Here is a 13,751-nt window from a genome sequence, read left to right as displayed (position 1 = left end):
TAAGGGCCCAGCAATGGTACCTTGGCAGTGCTGGGATTTGAACTCGCCTTATTACCTTCTAATCACAGAGATCAGAAGTTCAACATTCTACACACTGAGCTATCACTTGTTACTGGCTGACCGTATGTGGTCTTCTGCTGTTGTAGCTCATTCACTTATTCAAGGTTTGATGTGGTGTGCGTTCTGAGATGCGCTTTTGCGTGTTTATTTGAGTTACTATAGACTTCCTGTCAGCTCAGACCAGTCTGGTCATTCTCCTCTGATCTCTCTCATCAAATCAACAAGGTGTTTCGACCTGTAAACCCTCTGCTCACAGGATGTTTTCTGTTTTTTTGCACCCTTCTGTGGAAACTCTAGAGACTTTTGTTTGCGTGGGAAAATCCCAGGAGATCAGGCGTTTCTGAAATACTCAAACCCGCCCTTCTGGTACCAACAACCACGCCACAATCAATGTCAGAGAGATCATTAATTTTCTCCATTCTGATGTTTGATTAACTGAAGCTCTTAATCTGTATCTGCATGATTTTATGCATTGCGCTGCTGCCCCACAATTGACTGACTAGATAACTGCATGAATGCACAGGTGTACAGGCATTCCTAATAAAATGCTTGGTGAATGTATGAAGTAACCATGCGTTAGTATTTGCAGAATATATATATATATATATATATATATATATATATATATATATATATATATATATTATGACAAAAATTGTATGGTTGATACTCCATGTAAACAGACCGAGAAGCGGGTGGAATCACCGATATGTCGAAGCATTCTGTTAGGAGATGTTTATTTAGCATTTATGGAAGGAGTCTCCAGTGTCAGTGCTTTGTTACAGTTAAAGTTAAGGCTGCCTTTAAGTTATAAAAACTGAAAGTCTTAAGAACGGATGGCTTTGTTGTTTTTTTGTTTGCTTTATTTATTTGTAATGTGAAAGATTCATTTTTTTGTTTTATTATCTTGAAGAGTGATCAAAAAACACATGTAACTATATGAGTACATGTACGTAACATAATAATAATAATAATAATAATAATAATAATAATAATAATAATAATAATAATAAATGGATATTGTGTGTGTGTGTGTGTGGGGGGGGTTATGGTTTGGTGGATCAACTTTATTCCTTACAGTTCACATTCTTGTCTTTTCCATGTTAAGGTAAATGTTGGTTCTGTGAGTAGATTCTTATACAGGTGTTTATTTCATATGATGTCAGATAAAAAAAAATAAAATAAAAAATCACATCCACCTTACTGACTGCAGCCAAAGACAAATGCTAAATTGAGCATTACCTAATTAACATAAGATTGGGAAGAATATACAGTTGGGACTTGGCAAATTTTACATTTAAAAAATATGACCACAATGTGTCATAGACATACAAAATAAAAACATAAATCTTTCCACTGCATTATTGTATATTTTAAGGAACTGAAGAAAGATACAATATCATTATGAAAGGATTGTGTGTGTGTGTGTGTGTGTGTGTGTGTGTGTGTGTGTGTGAGAGAGAGAGAGAGAGAGAGAGAGAGAGAGAGAGAGAGAGAGAGAGAGAGAGTTATTTAGTTAGTTAGTTAATTTCCGCCAGCAGGGACCTTTTATTTTGAAGGACGCCATTTTTGTTTACTCGCGGCTGCTTGTTTCCTGTTTCACGCTTCCGGTAACAAATCGAAGCTGGAACAGACGCTGTATCCAGGCTTTATGTCCTATCTCCTGAAAGGAGTATTTAGTGTTTTCTCTTGTGAAATCATGACTCTGTTATAAGTCTGGCTCTTCTACACGGTAAGCAGTGCTTGTAGCAAAAGCCAAATGACTACAAAATTATAACTCTTCGGGTTTTGTGAGTAAACAAAAACAAAAACATCCATCCACACTGATCCTTCTGTAATTGTTCCTTTTTGTTGTTGGGTCTGACACTTGAATACTTTGAAGATCTTTTAAGTATTGTTAACATGAAAATTAATATTCATGCTTTAGATGAACATCCTGCGTCCTGGTGTGTTTAATGTGCTGGTCCTGCAGCTTGTCTTTCTTTATGTTAGTTTTTAATAAATGTTTTTTTTTTCTCTAAATGCTGTAGTCCATATCAGACCAGGGCTCATGTTTAATGTTAAAGGAGTAGTTTGGTAGTTTTTACAGTTGTATGCTATGAGAAACAATCCAAGCCTCTATTAGAGCCACTAATGTCTGACCAGTCATTGTTGAATTTTAGAGTTGAGATGTATGAATTTCCTTTTTTCCCCTTCTTCTTCTCGGGCCAAAGCGATTTGGACAGGACAATATTTGGTACATTTAACATAACATCACTGTTGCCAAACTACAACAACAACAAAAACAACAACCAAAGAAAGCAGTATGACTTCTTTCCTGTTCATTCAGGACATGACTCAAATGACGTCTAGTTTGAATGTCCATTTTCAAAATATACACAGATTTCGTGTAGTTAGTTTGTTTCCTAATGACGATTAATACTACCAAACATTTTTCTTTTACTAGTAGTAAAAGGAATAAAGTGGCTGTACTAAAATTGAGATAATAATAATTAAAGATAATACACTGTGTATTGTAAAAAGGTAGGCAAGCCGTATTTTTATCTAATGTTTACACATTTTTTATTTACACGTGAGCACATTGAAACGCCAAGACTGAATAATATGGCAGATAACATACAACGTTCATGACTAGTGTAGAAAAACAAAAGCTTTGAGGAAGGACCACTCAGTCAGTACTACATGTTTTTGTAGTACAGGTAGTTTCTATATATTATATAGTTCTGAATCTACCATTGTTAGTGTTTAAGGCAGTGGTCACCAACCCTCTTCCTTGAGATCTATCCATCCATCCATCCATCTTCTATACCACTTAACCTTTTCAGGGTCACAGGAAACCTGGAGCCTATCCTAGGGAGCATCGGGCACAAGGCGGGGTACACCCTGGACAGGGTGCCAATCCATCTCAGGGCACAATCACATACACACTCGCACACACACCCATTCATACACTACAGACACTTTGGACATGCCAATCAGTCTACCATGCATGTCTTTGGACTGGGGGAGGAAACCGGAGTACCCGGAGGAAACCCCCGTAGCACGGGGAGAACATGCAAACTCCGCACACACATCACGGCGGGACTCGAACCCCGGAGGTGTGAGGCGAACGTGCTAACCACTAAGCCACCGTGCGCCCCCTTGAGATCTAATTTCCTAAAATCAAACACACCTGTTTTAGTTGATCAAGAACTTCTTAAGGCAATGATTAGTTGATTAGGTGGGCACGATTATGGTTATAGCTGAAGTCTTCAGGAAATTAGATCTCCAGGAACAGGGTTGGTGAGCACTGGTTTAAGGATTAGTAATTAGGTAGTTAAATAACTAGCCATGTTTATTATACGGTGATATTGTCGATGACCATTTTTCAAAAGTTTATGATTACATGTCATGATAGACGTACTGTAATGATGAGAATTGCTCAGTAAATGTATGATTTGTTATGTGCTCAGTACTAGAAGGTGACAGTGAATATTTGATAGACATGTATAGAGTTAAAATCTTAGATTCTGCCCTCCTCACTAGCTTAAGTGAGGTTTTGTGAGGTTAATTGACCATTGCAGCTCATAGTCATGTAAGCTGCATCAAAATGAGCCTACTGAATGTATTGTCTGTTGCAGGTTCTGCTCCTTGGGCCACTTGCAGCGGTTTCTGCACAAAAGGGTGCTGTCGGATTTCTGTGTCCTTTAGACTGTTACAGAATGTCGCAGGTTGGAAAACCTTTGACATGAACTTGGTAGGTTCAGAAGAACAGCTGCTCGCAATTGTATTACTAGTGTGAGAGTTCTTGCAGGCTTATGTTTAACTGTCCCGGCCTTTATTTAGATAATATCCTTCCAGGTTCCTGTGTGAAAGAGCTGACAGCAAGGGTTCTTACCAACTTGGTAGGAAAGGATGGATCAAGAAATGCGGGATAAGCTGTCCGAGTTGGTGGAGGAGTTGACTACCTCTGGAGAACCCCAGCTGAATCAAGCAAAAATGAAAGAAGTGAAGAAGATTTGCAAGTATGAAAGTTTTTCCTGGCTGACTTGCATGCGGTGTTGCTTGTTTGATGAACATTGGGTTTACTGAAAAGGGTTTACTGAACAAATCCAGTTTTCGTACCAAGTTTATCTGATGCCTACTGTATATGCGATGCCATTTCTTAAACGTTGTCCTCCATACAGGCTTTCCAATGACTACATCGATCACTTCTATCACCTCGTCATGACCCAGCTAAATCAGGATCACGCTGAGGTTCGCTTCTCTGCCTTCCAAATGGCTGCTGAGCTTTTCAGCCGTTCTCATCACTTCAGAGCTCTCTTGGTCACTAACCTGCAGGAGTTCCTGGAGCTAACGGTAGAGACAGACGTTGAGCAGCCGTTGCCTCCCCCGAAAGAAGTAGCCAGGAAGCTGAAGACCCAAGCCATCCAGACTGTACAGGCCTGGCAGACCACGTATGGGGAAGCCTACAAGAAGCTGGCTTTGGGTTATCATTTTCTGAAGCAAGTTAAAAAGGTATATTATGTCTGATGCTTAAACATAAACGTTGTGTTTACATACCCTAGATTCTTATTTAGCAGTTCCTCCAGGATTTTGCGATCGCAGTAATCAAAGCAAAATCAAGGAAACTCCGCAATGTTCGAAGGAGCTTACAATTTTTCAAAATTACCTCAGATTTGGGCGCATTCAACCAAAGCCCTCTTTGATTCACCTGTGTCAAACATGAGTACAGCTAAAAGGTCTCATTTACTAACAAACAAACATCACTGCGAAAGTCAGTGCAATTGCAATTTCGCCAATTCAAGTAGTTTTCCACAATAAAAACTCTGCAGATTGCATCGCAATCAAGCATTTTTGGCCGTAACAATTACAAAAGACTTCGAAGGATATTATACCATTCATAAATACAACAATATTCATGTTTGATTTTATGCATTTTTATGTGGGTACTACATAGTTTATCCTTTTGAGTGTTTAAAGGTTTCATTTTTTTTTTCTTTTTTAACTGTAAAAGAAACCTTGAGACAAACCAAACTGAAAAGGGAACCTAGCTTTTTCTACCTGACACCAGATAGTGAAGTGATAAATAATTACACTTCAGATGAAGAATAGTAAAGGCAAACATTAAGTGTGTTAGTATGAGCAAAGGATGTTCGGTATGAGCATATTGTGAATAAGAGTCCTGGGATAAGCACACGACAGTCTCTTCGTATACAGGTGAGACTATCCCCTGAAGCAAGGCAGAGACTTGTTTAGTATAAACTAATGTTGGGAGTGCAAATTTTTTGGTATATACATAGGACTAGAGATGCACTGATACTAAATTTCTCAGCCGATACCGATAACCGATTATTCAGAGTGATATCGGCCGATATCAATAGTTTTAAATAAACAAAAAACAGATCAGTCACATGGGAAGTAAGTATACCCTACATTTATCACACTTTTAAATCCATAAACTTAGAATCTGGTGTTGAAGATTTGGTGCCAGTGATTAGAACCTGTTTAGGGAGTGCAGGTGGTACCGGTCTTATTTATACCCCTCTCATATCTAGTGTTTGCTGTTCCCTTTGTTATTGAGGTGTGTGGTGTCATCATGCCAAGATCTAAAGATTTCTGTAAGGTTGAGTATGGCAAGGGATTTAAAAAGATCTCCAAATGATTTGAAATACATCATTCCACTGTAAGGAGAATAATCTACAAGTGGTGCAGATTTCAAAGGACTGCCAATTTGTCCAGGACTGGCCGTCCCAGCAAATTCAGCCCGTTTGATTCAAAAAGAAGTCTTCAAGCACCCCAACATTTCATCACAGGTTCTGCTAGTAAGTCTCGCAACTGTTGGTGTCAAAGAGCATGCTTCTACAATCAGAAAGAGATTGCACAAAAAAAGCCTTTGCCTATACGCTAATTGAAAACTGTAGTCATGCAAATACCAGGCCTTTTGGAATAATGTGCTCTGGACAGACAAATGAAAGATAGAGTTGTTTGGCCACAGTAAAGCAGACATGTTTGGTGCAGACCAAAGACAACTTTTCAGGAGAAGCACCTCATACCAACTGTGAAGCACGGTGGTGGAAATGTTATGGTTTGGGGATACTTCGCTGCCTCTGGACTGGACAGCTTGCATTCATTGATTCAACTATGATTTCTGCATCATATCAAAGAGTGCCTGGAGATAATGTGAGGCCATCTGTCCGAAAGTTGAACCGAAATGGACCTTTCAACAGGATAATGATCCTAAGCACACTAAGAAATCCACCAAGGAATGTCTCAAAAAGAAGAAATGGAGGGTTATGTAAAGGCCTAGTCAAAGCCATGATAAAATCCTATTGAAATATTGTGGGGGATTTGAAACAGGCTGTACATGCAAGAAAACCCTCAAACATCTTATAACCGAAAGAATATTGCATGGAAGAGAGGTGAAAAATTCCAGCAAGCCTGGTGGACGTTTATCCAAAACATCTACAGGAAGTTATTTCTGCTAAAGGGGGCAATACTAGCTTCTGAGGCCAAGGGTGTACTTACTTTTTCCACAGAAGAATATCAAATCTGTTGATCTTTCTGTTGAATAAATGATTGAAAACGCTAATGTTCCTTGTGGATTTGTTCAAATATATCAACTTTATTAATAGGCAATGTTTCAAAGATGATCAAATGTTTGCTTGTCCAAATATGTCAAAAAAAAAAAAGCCAACAATGTCCATGGGATGTACTCACTTTTTTCCACATGCCTGTGTATTTTTACGTCTCCTATTTTCTTATATGGTGGCAGTCAAATTTTCTATACATGTGCCATTACCGCAGGTTGTTGTTATTTCATGTGTCCCTCCTCATTTTCCCCAGGTAGACTTTCAGGATGTTGAAGCAAGAACACTGGCTGAGCGACGGAGACGGGAGGAAAAACAGCAAAGACTGGAGCGAATTTATAAGGGAAAGCTTGAAAAGGCCAAGCAAGAGATGGAAGGTAAACTAGTTTTTACAGTTTTGCTTGTATAGCTGTTCTCCAAGCAGAAGTAACTTACGTAATTATGAGATGAAAAACCTCAGTTTATTCATGCTGACTGAGTCTTTCCTGTGGCCGTGTTAACATTTTTCACACTATTCATAAAATGACTTTTTCCCCTTAGAAATGGCTTCCGAAATTGAGGACTCTCTGACCGAGATGAACAACTGCATGACCTTGATCATGCCAGACACTTTCAATTTTTTTAGCCAAGAACTGACAGCGGTCAGTGAGACGAGCACTGAAGTTAGTCTCCAGGACACGGATGTCTGCGATGAACAGCCTTGCTGCAGCAAAGACCTTAACAAAGAGGGTGGAAGGATGGCAGGGGCAACTAAAGGTGACGAGGAAGAAGAGGACTCCAGTGCAGAGAGCGACACGGAGGAGGGTGTGGACAAGGATGTGTTTATCCGCAGCTCTGGGCTGATGTCCCACACCTATCGGCTAGATCTGAAGGTGTCCTCAGGTTGGTTGACTTTCCGTCTCTGATTGATTGTTTATTATGATTGCTGCTTTTTTTTTTTTTTTTTTTTCTTAAAGGTATGACTGGCATAATATAGCCCAGTCCAAACAACCAAAAAAATCTGATTTATTTGAAAGAGTTTTATAAGTTTATTAGGTATCCCACTGCACAAGGAAATATTCGTAAATCGTTCATAGGAGCATTTACAAGAAATGAGATATTCATGAAAATGCTGTTATTTCAGGGGAAAAAAGCTTGTATCCTCTTCATGCTCCTTAATGACTAATGTAAACCTTGATTGACAGGCTTGAAATCATATAAATCACAATGAGTTACTGCACTTTTATATATACAGATTACGCCATCAAGTTTAAATAGCTTATGTATTTCAACTATGCACACAAATGTAATAAGTATTTTGTGTCGATACTTATTAAAGGCATTAACTAAAGAAATATTAACTATGAAACAATAAATTCAGTTAAGAATGCTGCTGAATAAAGAGAATATCAGTTCAGTTTCCACTGCATGTTCTTTAAATGCTGTGCAACGCTTCATTAGAGCCAGCACTAAGTGACCGATCTGGTATGTCTCAAGCTGCAATGTGCCATATACTCCCTAGTTCTATGTCACTTACAGCGTACCTGCTCGTTGGTGCATTCTGGCCGACAGTCCTCAACTGTTCACGTTGCTTTGAACTTTTTGAAATCCTGCGAAACGTTTTAGTCAGGTTTGGCTTCCGCAAACATTTACACACAACTTTACTGAAAGACTGATCAAATGAGACCCAATGTTAGTAAAATATTGAATTAATGAATTCTGTAGTCATGCGAAGATCAGGCCTTTTGGAATAATGTGCTCTCAACAGACTAATCAAAGATAGTTAGAGTAGATAGAGTAACAGCAGACATGTCTGGCACCGACCAAAGACAGCTTTTCATTTCAGGAGAAGCACCTCATACCATCTGTGAAGCACAGGGGTAGAAATGTTATGGTTTCGGGTTGCTTCGCTGCCTGAGGGACTGGACAGATGTTTTTTTTGAATATTGCTGATCAAAGACCAGTTGTTTTGCAGTTGTTTTGGATTGTTTACCTGAGTGCACAATAAAATGTGGTTGTTGTAGTTTGGTACATTGCTATTGACACAGCTCTGGGCTTGGGTTAAAAAAAGTATTTCTCTAAAATCATATACGGTCAGTCTGTATTCTAATGACGTCCAATCCTATTGATGAATGGACCCTGTTGTGATATATCAGAAATGGTCTTGTTAAGAACAAATCCTTATTCACAGATTTGAATGTGAAAGAGACTGAGGAGAATGAAGCAGTAGTGAACACCATGAGAGATCTGCACAGACTCATCAGTAGTAGATACCTCCCTGCCATCCAATCCTGGATTCAGGTAATCCTACATAGCCTTGATTTTTATTACCTAGAATCAAATAAACTCAGGAAGTCATACTAGTAGCATTTGTCTTTTCATTTGAATGTCTCTTTACATAGAATTACCAGATTAGCAGGTATACAGATCACTTTTTTTTGGATAAATTTACCATATAGCACCCCTTTACTTCGTCCATCAATGGACACTGAGCACAACAGGACCACCGCTGAGCAGGTATTAATTGAATGCCGGGATATTCTCAGCGCAGCAGTAACATTAAAATGGTAGAAGCATAGAGTGTGTGCATAGAGTGTTTCCACTGACAAGTTAGAGCGGGATTGACCAACAAACAATTTGTTAAGAAGCAAATGGGCTACAGTCAGTAATCTATATCTACAAAATGCATCTACATGGTAGGTTTATAGGATAAACTGGCAGCTCTGTGTATAGTTGTATGCAAAAGTTTGGGCCAAATCGCATATTTTGTTGATTTGTGAAATAAAAAGAAGTTAACAACAACCTCTTCAGCAAACCTTTTTAAACAAGACTAGGCAAGCCTAGTTTTGCTGGACTACCATTGGCTGTATAGCATTGTCACACAAGTGTCAACGAGGCAATCATTTATGTAGGGTCTAAAAGTTACCGTGTATCCTTCTTATTAGGGGTCACTGAGACACCTTTTAGAGTTTTGGGCAATGCTGTGTGTTTCAAATGGAGGCGCCATAGCACCGTTGGATAGCTAGCTAGCTAAAATACGTCCATTTTGTAGCTACAAATACAGTCATGCCACGGTGCATCCTCACACCCATTCATTTAAAGGGATAGTTCACCCAAAAATAAAAACTCTGTCATCAATTACTCACCCTCATGTCATTCCAAACCCATAATTCAATTCAACTCAGTTCAATTTTGTTTGTATAGCTCTTTTTACAGTGGACATTGTCTCGAAGCAGCTTTACAGAAACATATAAACATGGGATACAGATTTTAAATGTGTGAATTTATCCTGATTGAGAAGCCGGTGGCGAGGAAAAACTCCCTAAGATGTAAGACTTTTGTTCATCTTCGGAATGCAAATGAAGACCTTTTTAATGAAATCTAGGAGATTTGTCCCTCCTTTTACAGTCCATGTAACCAAAACTTTCAAGCTCTAAAAAGTTCACAAAGGCATCGTAAAAGTAATCCATGCGACACCAGTGGTTTCATTAAAAACGTCTTCATTTGTGTTCTGAAGATGAACGAAAGTCTTACAGGTTTGGAACGACATGAGGGTGAGTAATTGATAACAGAATTTTAATTTTTGGGTGAACTATCCCTTTAACATAAGTTAAAAGGGATAACCAGTCAGCCATAACTTTAAACCACGGACAGCTGAAGTGAATAACATTGCTTTTCTTGTTACAGTGACACCTGTTAAGGGGTGGGGTGATTTAGGCAGTAAGTGAACAGTCAGTTCTCGAAATTGATGTGTTGGAAGCAGGAAAACTGGGCAAGCGTACGGATCTGAACCACTTTTACAAGGGCCAAATTGTAATGGCTAGACGACTGGGAGAGAGAATTTCTAAAACAGCAGGTCTTGTGGGGTGTTACTGGTATGTAGTGGTTAGTACCTAGCAAAAGTGGTCCAAGAGGGGCAAGGTCATGGGCGCCCAAGGCTCCCCTGTCCACCGCCGAAAGCTCCTACAATGGGCACGTGAGCATCAGAACTGGACAATGGAGAAATGGAAGAAGGCGGCTTGGTCTAATGAATTAGTTTTATTTCACATCAGGTGGACGGCCGGGTGCGTGTTTGTCGCTTATATGGGGAAGAGATGGCACTATGGGAAGAAGGCAAGTCGGCGAAGGCGGTGTTATTCTCTGGGCAATGTTCTGCTGGGAATCCTCAGGTCCTGGCATTCATGTGGATGTTACTTTGAAACGTTCCACCTATATAAATATTGTTTCAGATCAAATACAGCTCTTCTCAGTGGTATTTCCTAAATTGTTTTGCAATTGATGTGATGTTTGTAGGTAAATGAGACCATTTAGCTGTACTCATGTTCGACGCACGTGAATTGAAGAGGGCATTGGCTGAATACGCGTCGTGATGACGTCACACGATGCCTCTCGGCCCAAACCTGAGGAAAACATGCAGTAATTTTGAAAAATCGCAAGCTCCTCCGAATATTGATGAGTTTTCTTGATTTTGCGTTCATTTCTCAAATCGCGAAATCCTGGAGGGACTGACGAAATATCAGCAAACTCTGGAAGAAACCGAAGCTGAAAAGAGATCTGCGTCTACAACAGGACAATTATCCCAAACGTCAAAATCCACCACGAACTACTTCAAGAAACACAGGCTGAAGATTTTGGAATGGGCCTCTTATTCACCTGACTTGAACATCGTTGAAAATCTGTGGATAGATATTAAACATGCTGTGCATGCAGGACAGACCAAGAATATCTGAGGTGTAGACGTGTTCTACAAAGAATAATTGTTGAAAATCCATTAACAAGAATAGAAAGACTTCTAATTGTCTGCAAAAAGTGTTTGCAAGCTGTATACTGATTTCATAGGGTCTCCAAACTTTTGCACAAGCCATAATTAAAATTTTTGTGCTATTTTTTTAAGTTCTAAAGTTCAAATCTAAAGTAACTGCATTAGCATTTGCAGATTTTCAAAAATAAATAAATAAAATTTCAGTAGCTTGCTGCAGAAGTTTTGTTGACTTCAGCAAAAGATGTAATTTGATGAGGGGTGCCTAAACTTTTGCCTACAACTGTATGTCCTTGTTTTCTCCTTTATAACCCAGTCTTTAAAAGGTTACACACGTACCCTAATTCTCTATATAATTTGAATTGGGATTGATTTCCAGGTTTTTACAAAAGTTGGTGTGGAGGAGCAGCTGATGAGGCGAGCCACGGACCTAAAAAAATCTCTCGAGATGGTTTTGAGGAAACATGATGAGCTTCATATAGACTACAAAGCAAGGCAGAGAAGAGTGGTGAGTTGCTTTACGGTTTTCTTCCCTTGTTATGCAAAAGGCCTAGTGCTCTTTTTCACATACACTAGACAAGCCACCTAAATCTACCTTAGTGTAATTGTTTTGGTTTCCATGATTTCGCCAAGAGAGGGCGCCATTTCACAACACATGAGACTGATGCTTTAAGGTGGTATACAGGTGGAGTTATGCAATGAAAAGCTAACTTTAAATAAAAAAAATATATATAATTCTAGTGTACATCTTGATAAATACATTCACATAGTTGGCACAGAAGATTCCGAATCTGAATTTTACTGTCCCTCCAAACCATTTTAGCTCATCGATTGAGGAAATGCAGAAATGTTGTAGATGCTGGATGTGTCACATTTCACTAGAAGTCACATTCAAAGACATTTCCGTTTATCTATAATTCCGAGCGCACAGTTATATCTTCAAAATAATGACCGAAAATCCCCACTAAAGTGCCACAGCAATGAACAAATTGAACACTGAACGTTTGCAAAGTGCTGACTATATTGCTGAAGCACAATGCATCAGACCTGAGATTAGCTCACTGAGTGAGGCAGGAGGCTGGGCTGTTAATGGAGATCGGTGCGCTGCAGGGCCGAATGGGACACACCTAGCAGCAAGGAGACACATCATTATGACACATGATATCTGCCTTTAACTGAGCAAAAAGGAGCGAGCTAGCGAGAGTGAACGCAGGCAAGTGACAGTGACAAAGCGCCTTACTGCACCCTGTAACGGTTTATCACTGTCAGCGGCCATTTCCAATGCAAAAAGCCAAAGCTTTGTGATAAAGCAACAACTTAAAGTCCTTTATCATAATTAGTTTTTCCTTTTTACCCTTAAAAGGATTCTATTACTTTATTCGCCTTATCGTGGCCCCGACATGGGATGGAAATTTCTTGTTTTCTTTTTTTTCAGCTTTGTAAAATGAAATGGATGAAAATTAAACTGACTGGGTCCTTTGCTTTTTTTTATGCTTACTTGTGTGATTAGTAGCATAGCAAATGTCAGTGGTGATTTTAAATTTCAAATAATCAGGGCTTGACGGTGAGGATTTGAAAAATGTGTTGTGTTGACAGTGACATAAAATTAAAGAAGTAAATAAACGTAATAATTTAACACATACACAGTTGCAATGAAAATTATTCGACCTCCATTGCAAATCAGGTTTATTTTCAAAAGTTTCCTATGAGCAAATCAAACAAAAGCAATTTAAATAGTTCAACACAGCGAATGCTTCAAGTGGGTCCTCCAAATTCAACTGAAAATGCAACTTATAACGACTAATCCAGTTTCAAAATGATTGAACCCCTTCATGGCGAGCATCTTTAGTACTTAGTAGAGCAACCTTTTGCTGTTATGACCTGAGATGAGATGAAAATGAGAATGAGATGCATAGAAAGTCACCAGCTTCTGGTAGCATTCCTGAAGAATCTTGGCCCATTCCTCATGAGCAATGGCATCCAGTTCAGTAATATTTTTGGGTTTGCGTGCTGCAACCGCCTTCTTCAAATCCCACCAGAGATTTTCTATGGCGTGCAAGTCAGGTGACTGTGATGGCCCTGTAGAATCTTCCAGGACTTCTTCTGCAACCAGGCCTTGGTGGAATTTGAGGTATGCTTGGGATCATTGTCCTGTTGGAAGGTCCAATGACGCCCAAGCTTCAGCTTCCTCACAGACGGCGTGACGTTTCCTGATACTTCAATGAATTCATCTTGCCTTCCACATGCCGCAGGTTTCCAATGCCAGAAGATGCAAAGCAGCCCCAGAGCATCGCCGAGCCACCACCATGCATGACTGTGGACAGAGTGTTCTTTCTTCATTCTTCTTCCTCCAGACATACCGCTGATCCTTCGTGCCGAAAAGT

The 13,751-nt window shown here is 39.4% G+C and overlaps 1 protein-coding gene across 2 annotated transcripts in view; it reads left to right on the top strand.

Annotated features, from left to right (window-relative positions):
- Positions 1-1,640: 1,640 nt before the first annotated feature.
- uvssa (UV-stimulated scaffold protein A) overlaps positions 1,641-13,751 on the top strand; it is a 26,815-nt gene continuing 14,704 nt past the window's right edge. Inside the window, exons 1-8 of one of the 2 annotated variants that reach the window (XM_017473757.2) lie at positions 1,641-1,792; positions 3,681-3,796; positions 3,901-4,064; positions 4,227-4,557; positions 6,886-7,006; positions 7,170-7,511; positions 8,800-8,909; positions 11,747-11,875. In XM_017473757.2, coding sequence (XP_017329246.1) covers positions 3,955-4,064; positions 4,227-4,557; positions 6,886-7,006; positions 7,170-7,511; positions 8,800-8,909; positions 11,747-11,875 — 1,143 coding nt within the window. In that variant the 5' untranslated portion in view covers positions 1,641-1,792; positions 3,681-3,796; positions 3,901-3,954. Of the gene's footprint in view, positions 1,793-3,680; positions 3,797-3,885; positions 4,065-4,226; positions 4,558-6,885; positions 7,007-7,169; positions 7,512-8,799; positions 8,910-11,746; positions 11,876-13,751 lie in introns of both variants that reach the window. The other variant, XM_017473755.2, reaches the window with a different exon arrangement.

This window comes from Ictalurus punctatus, chromosome 8, assembly GCF_001660625.3.
Source record: "Ictalurus punctatus breed USDA103 chromosome 8, Coco_2.0, whole genome shotgun sequence".
Taxonomy (NCBI): domain Eukaryota; kingdom Metazoa; phylum Chordata; class Actinopteri; order Siluriformes; family Ictaluridae; genus Ictalurus; species Ictalurus punctatus.
This window is presented reverse-complemented; position numbering and strand designations above follow the sequence as displayed.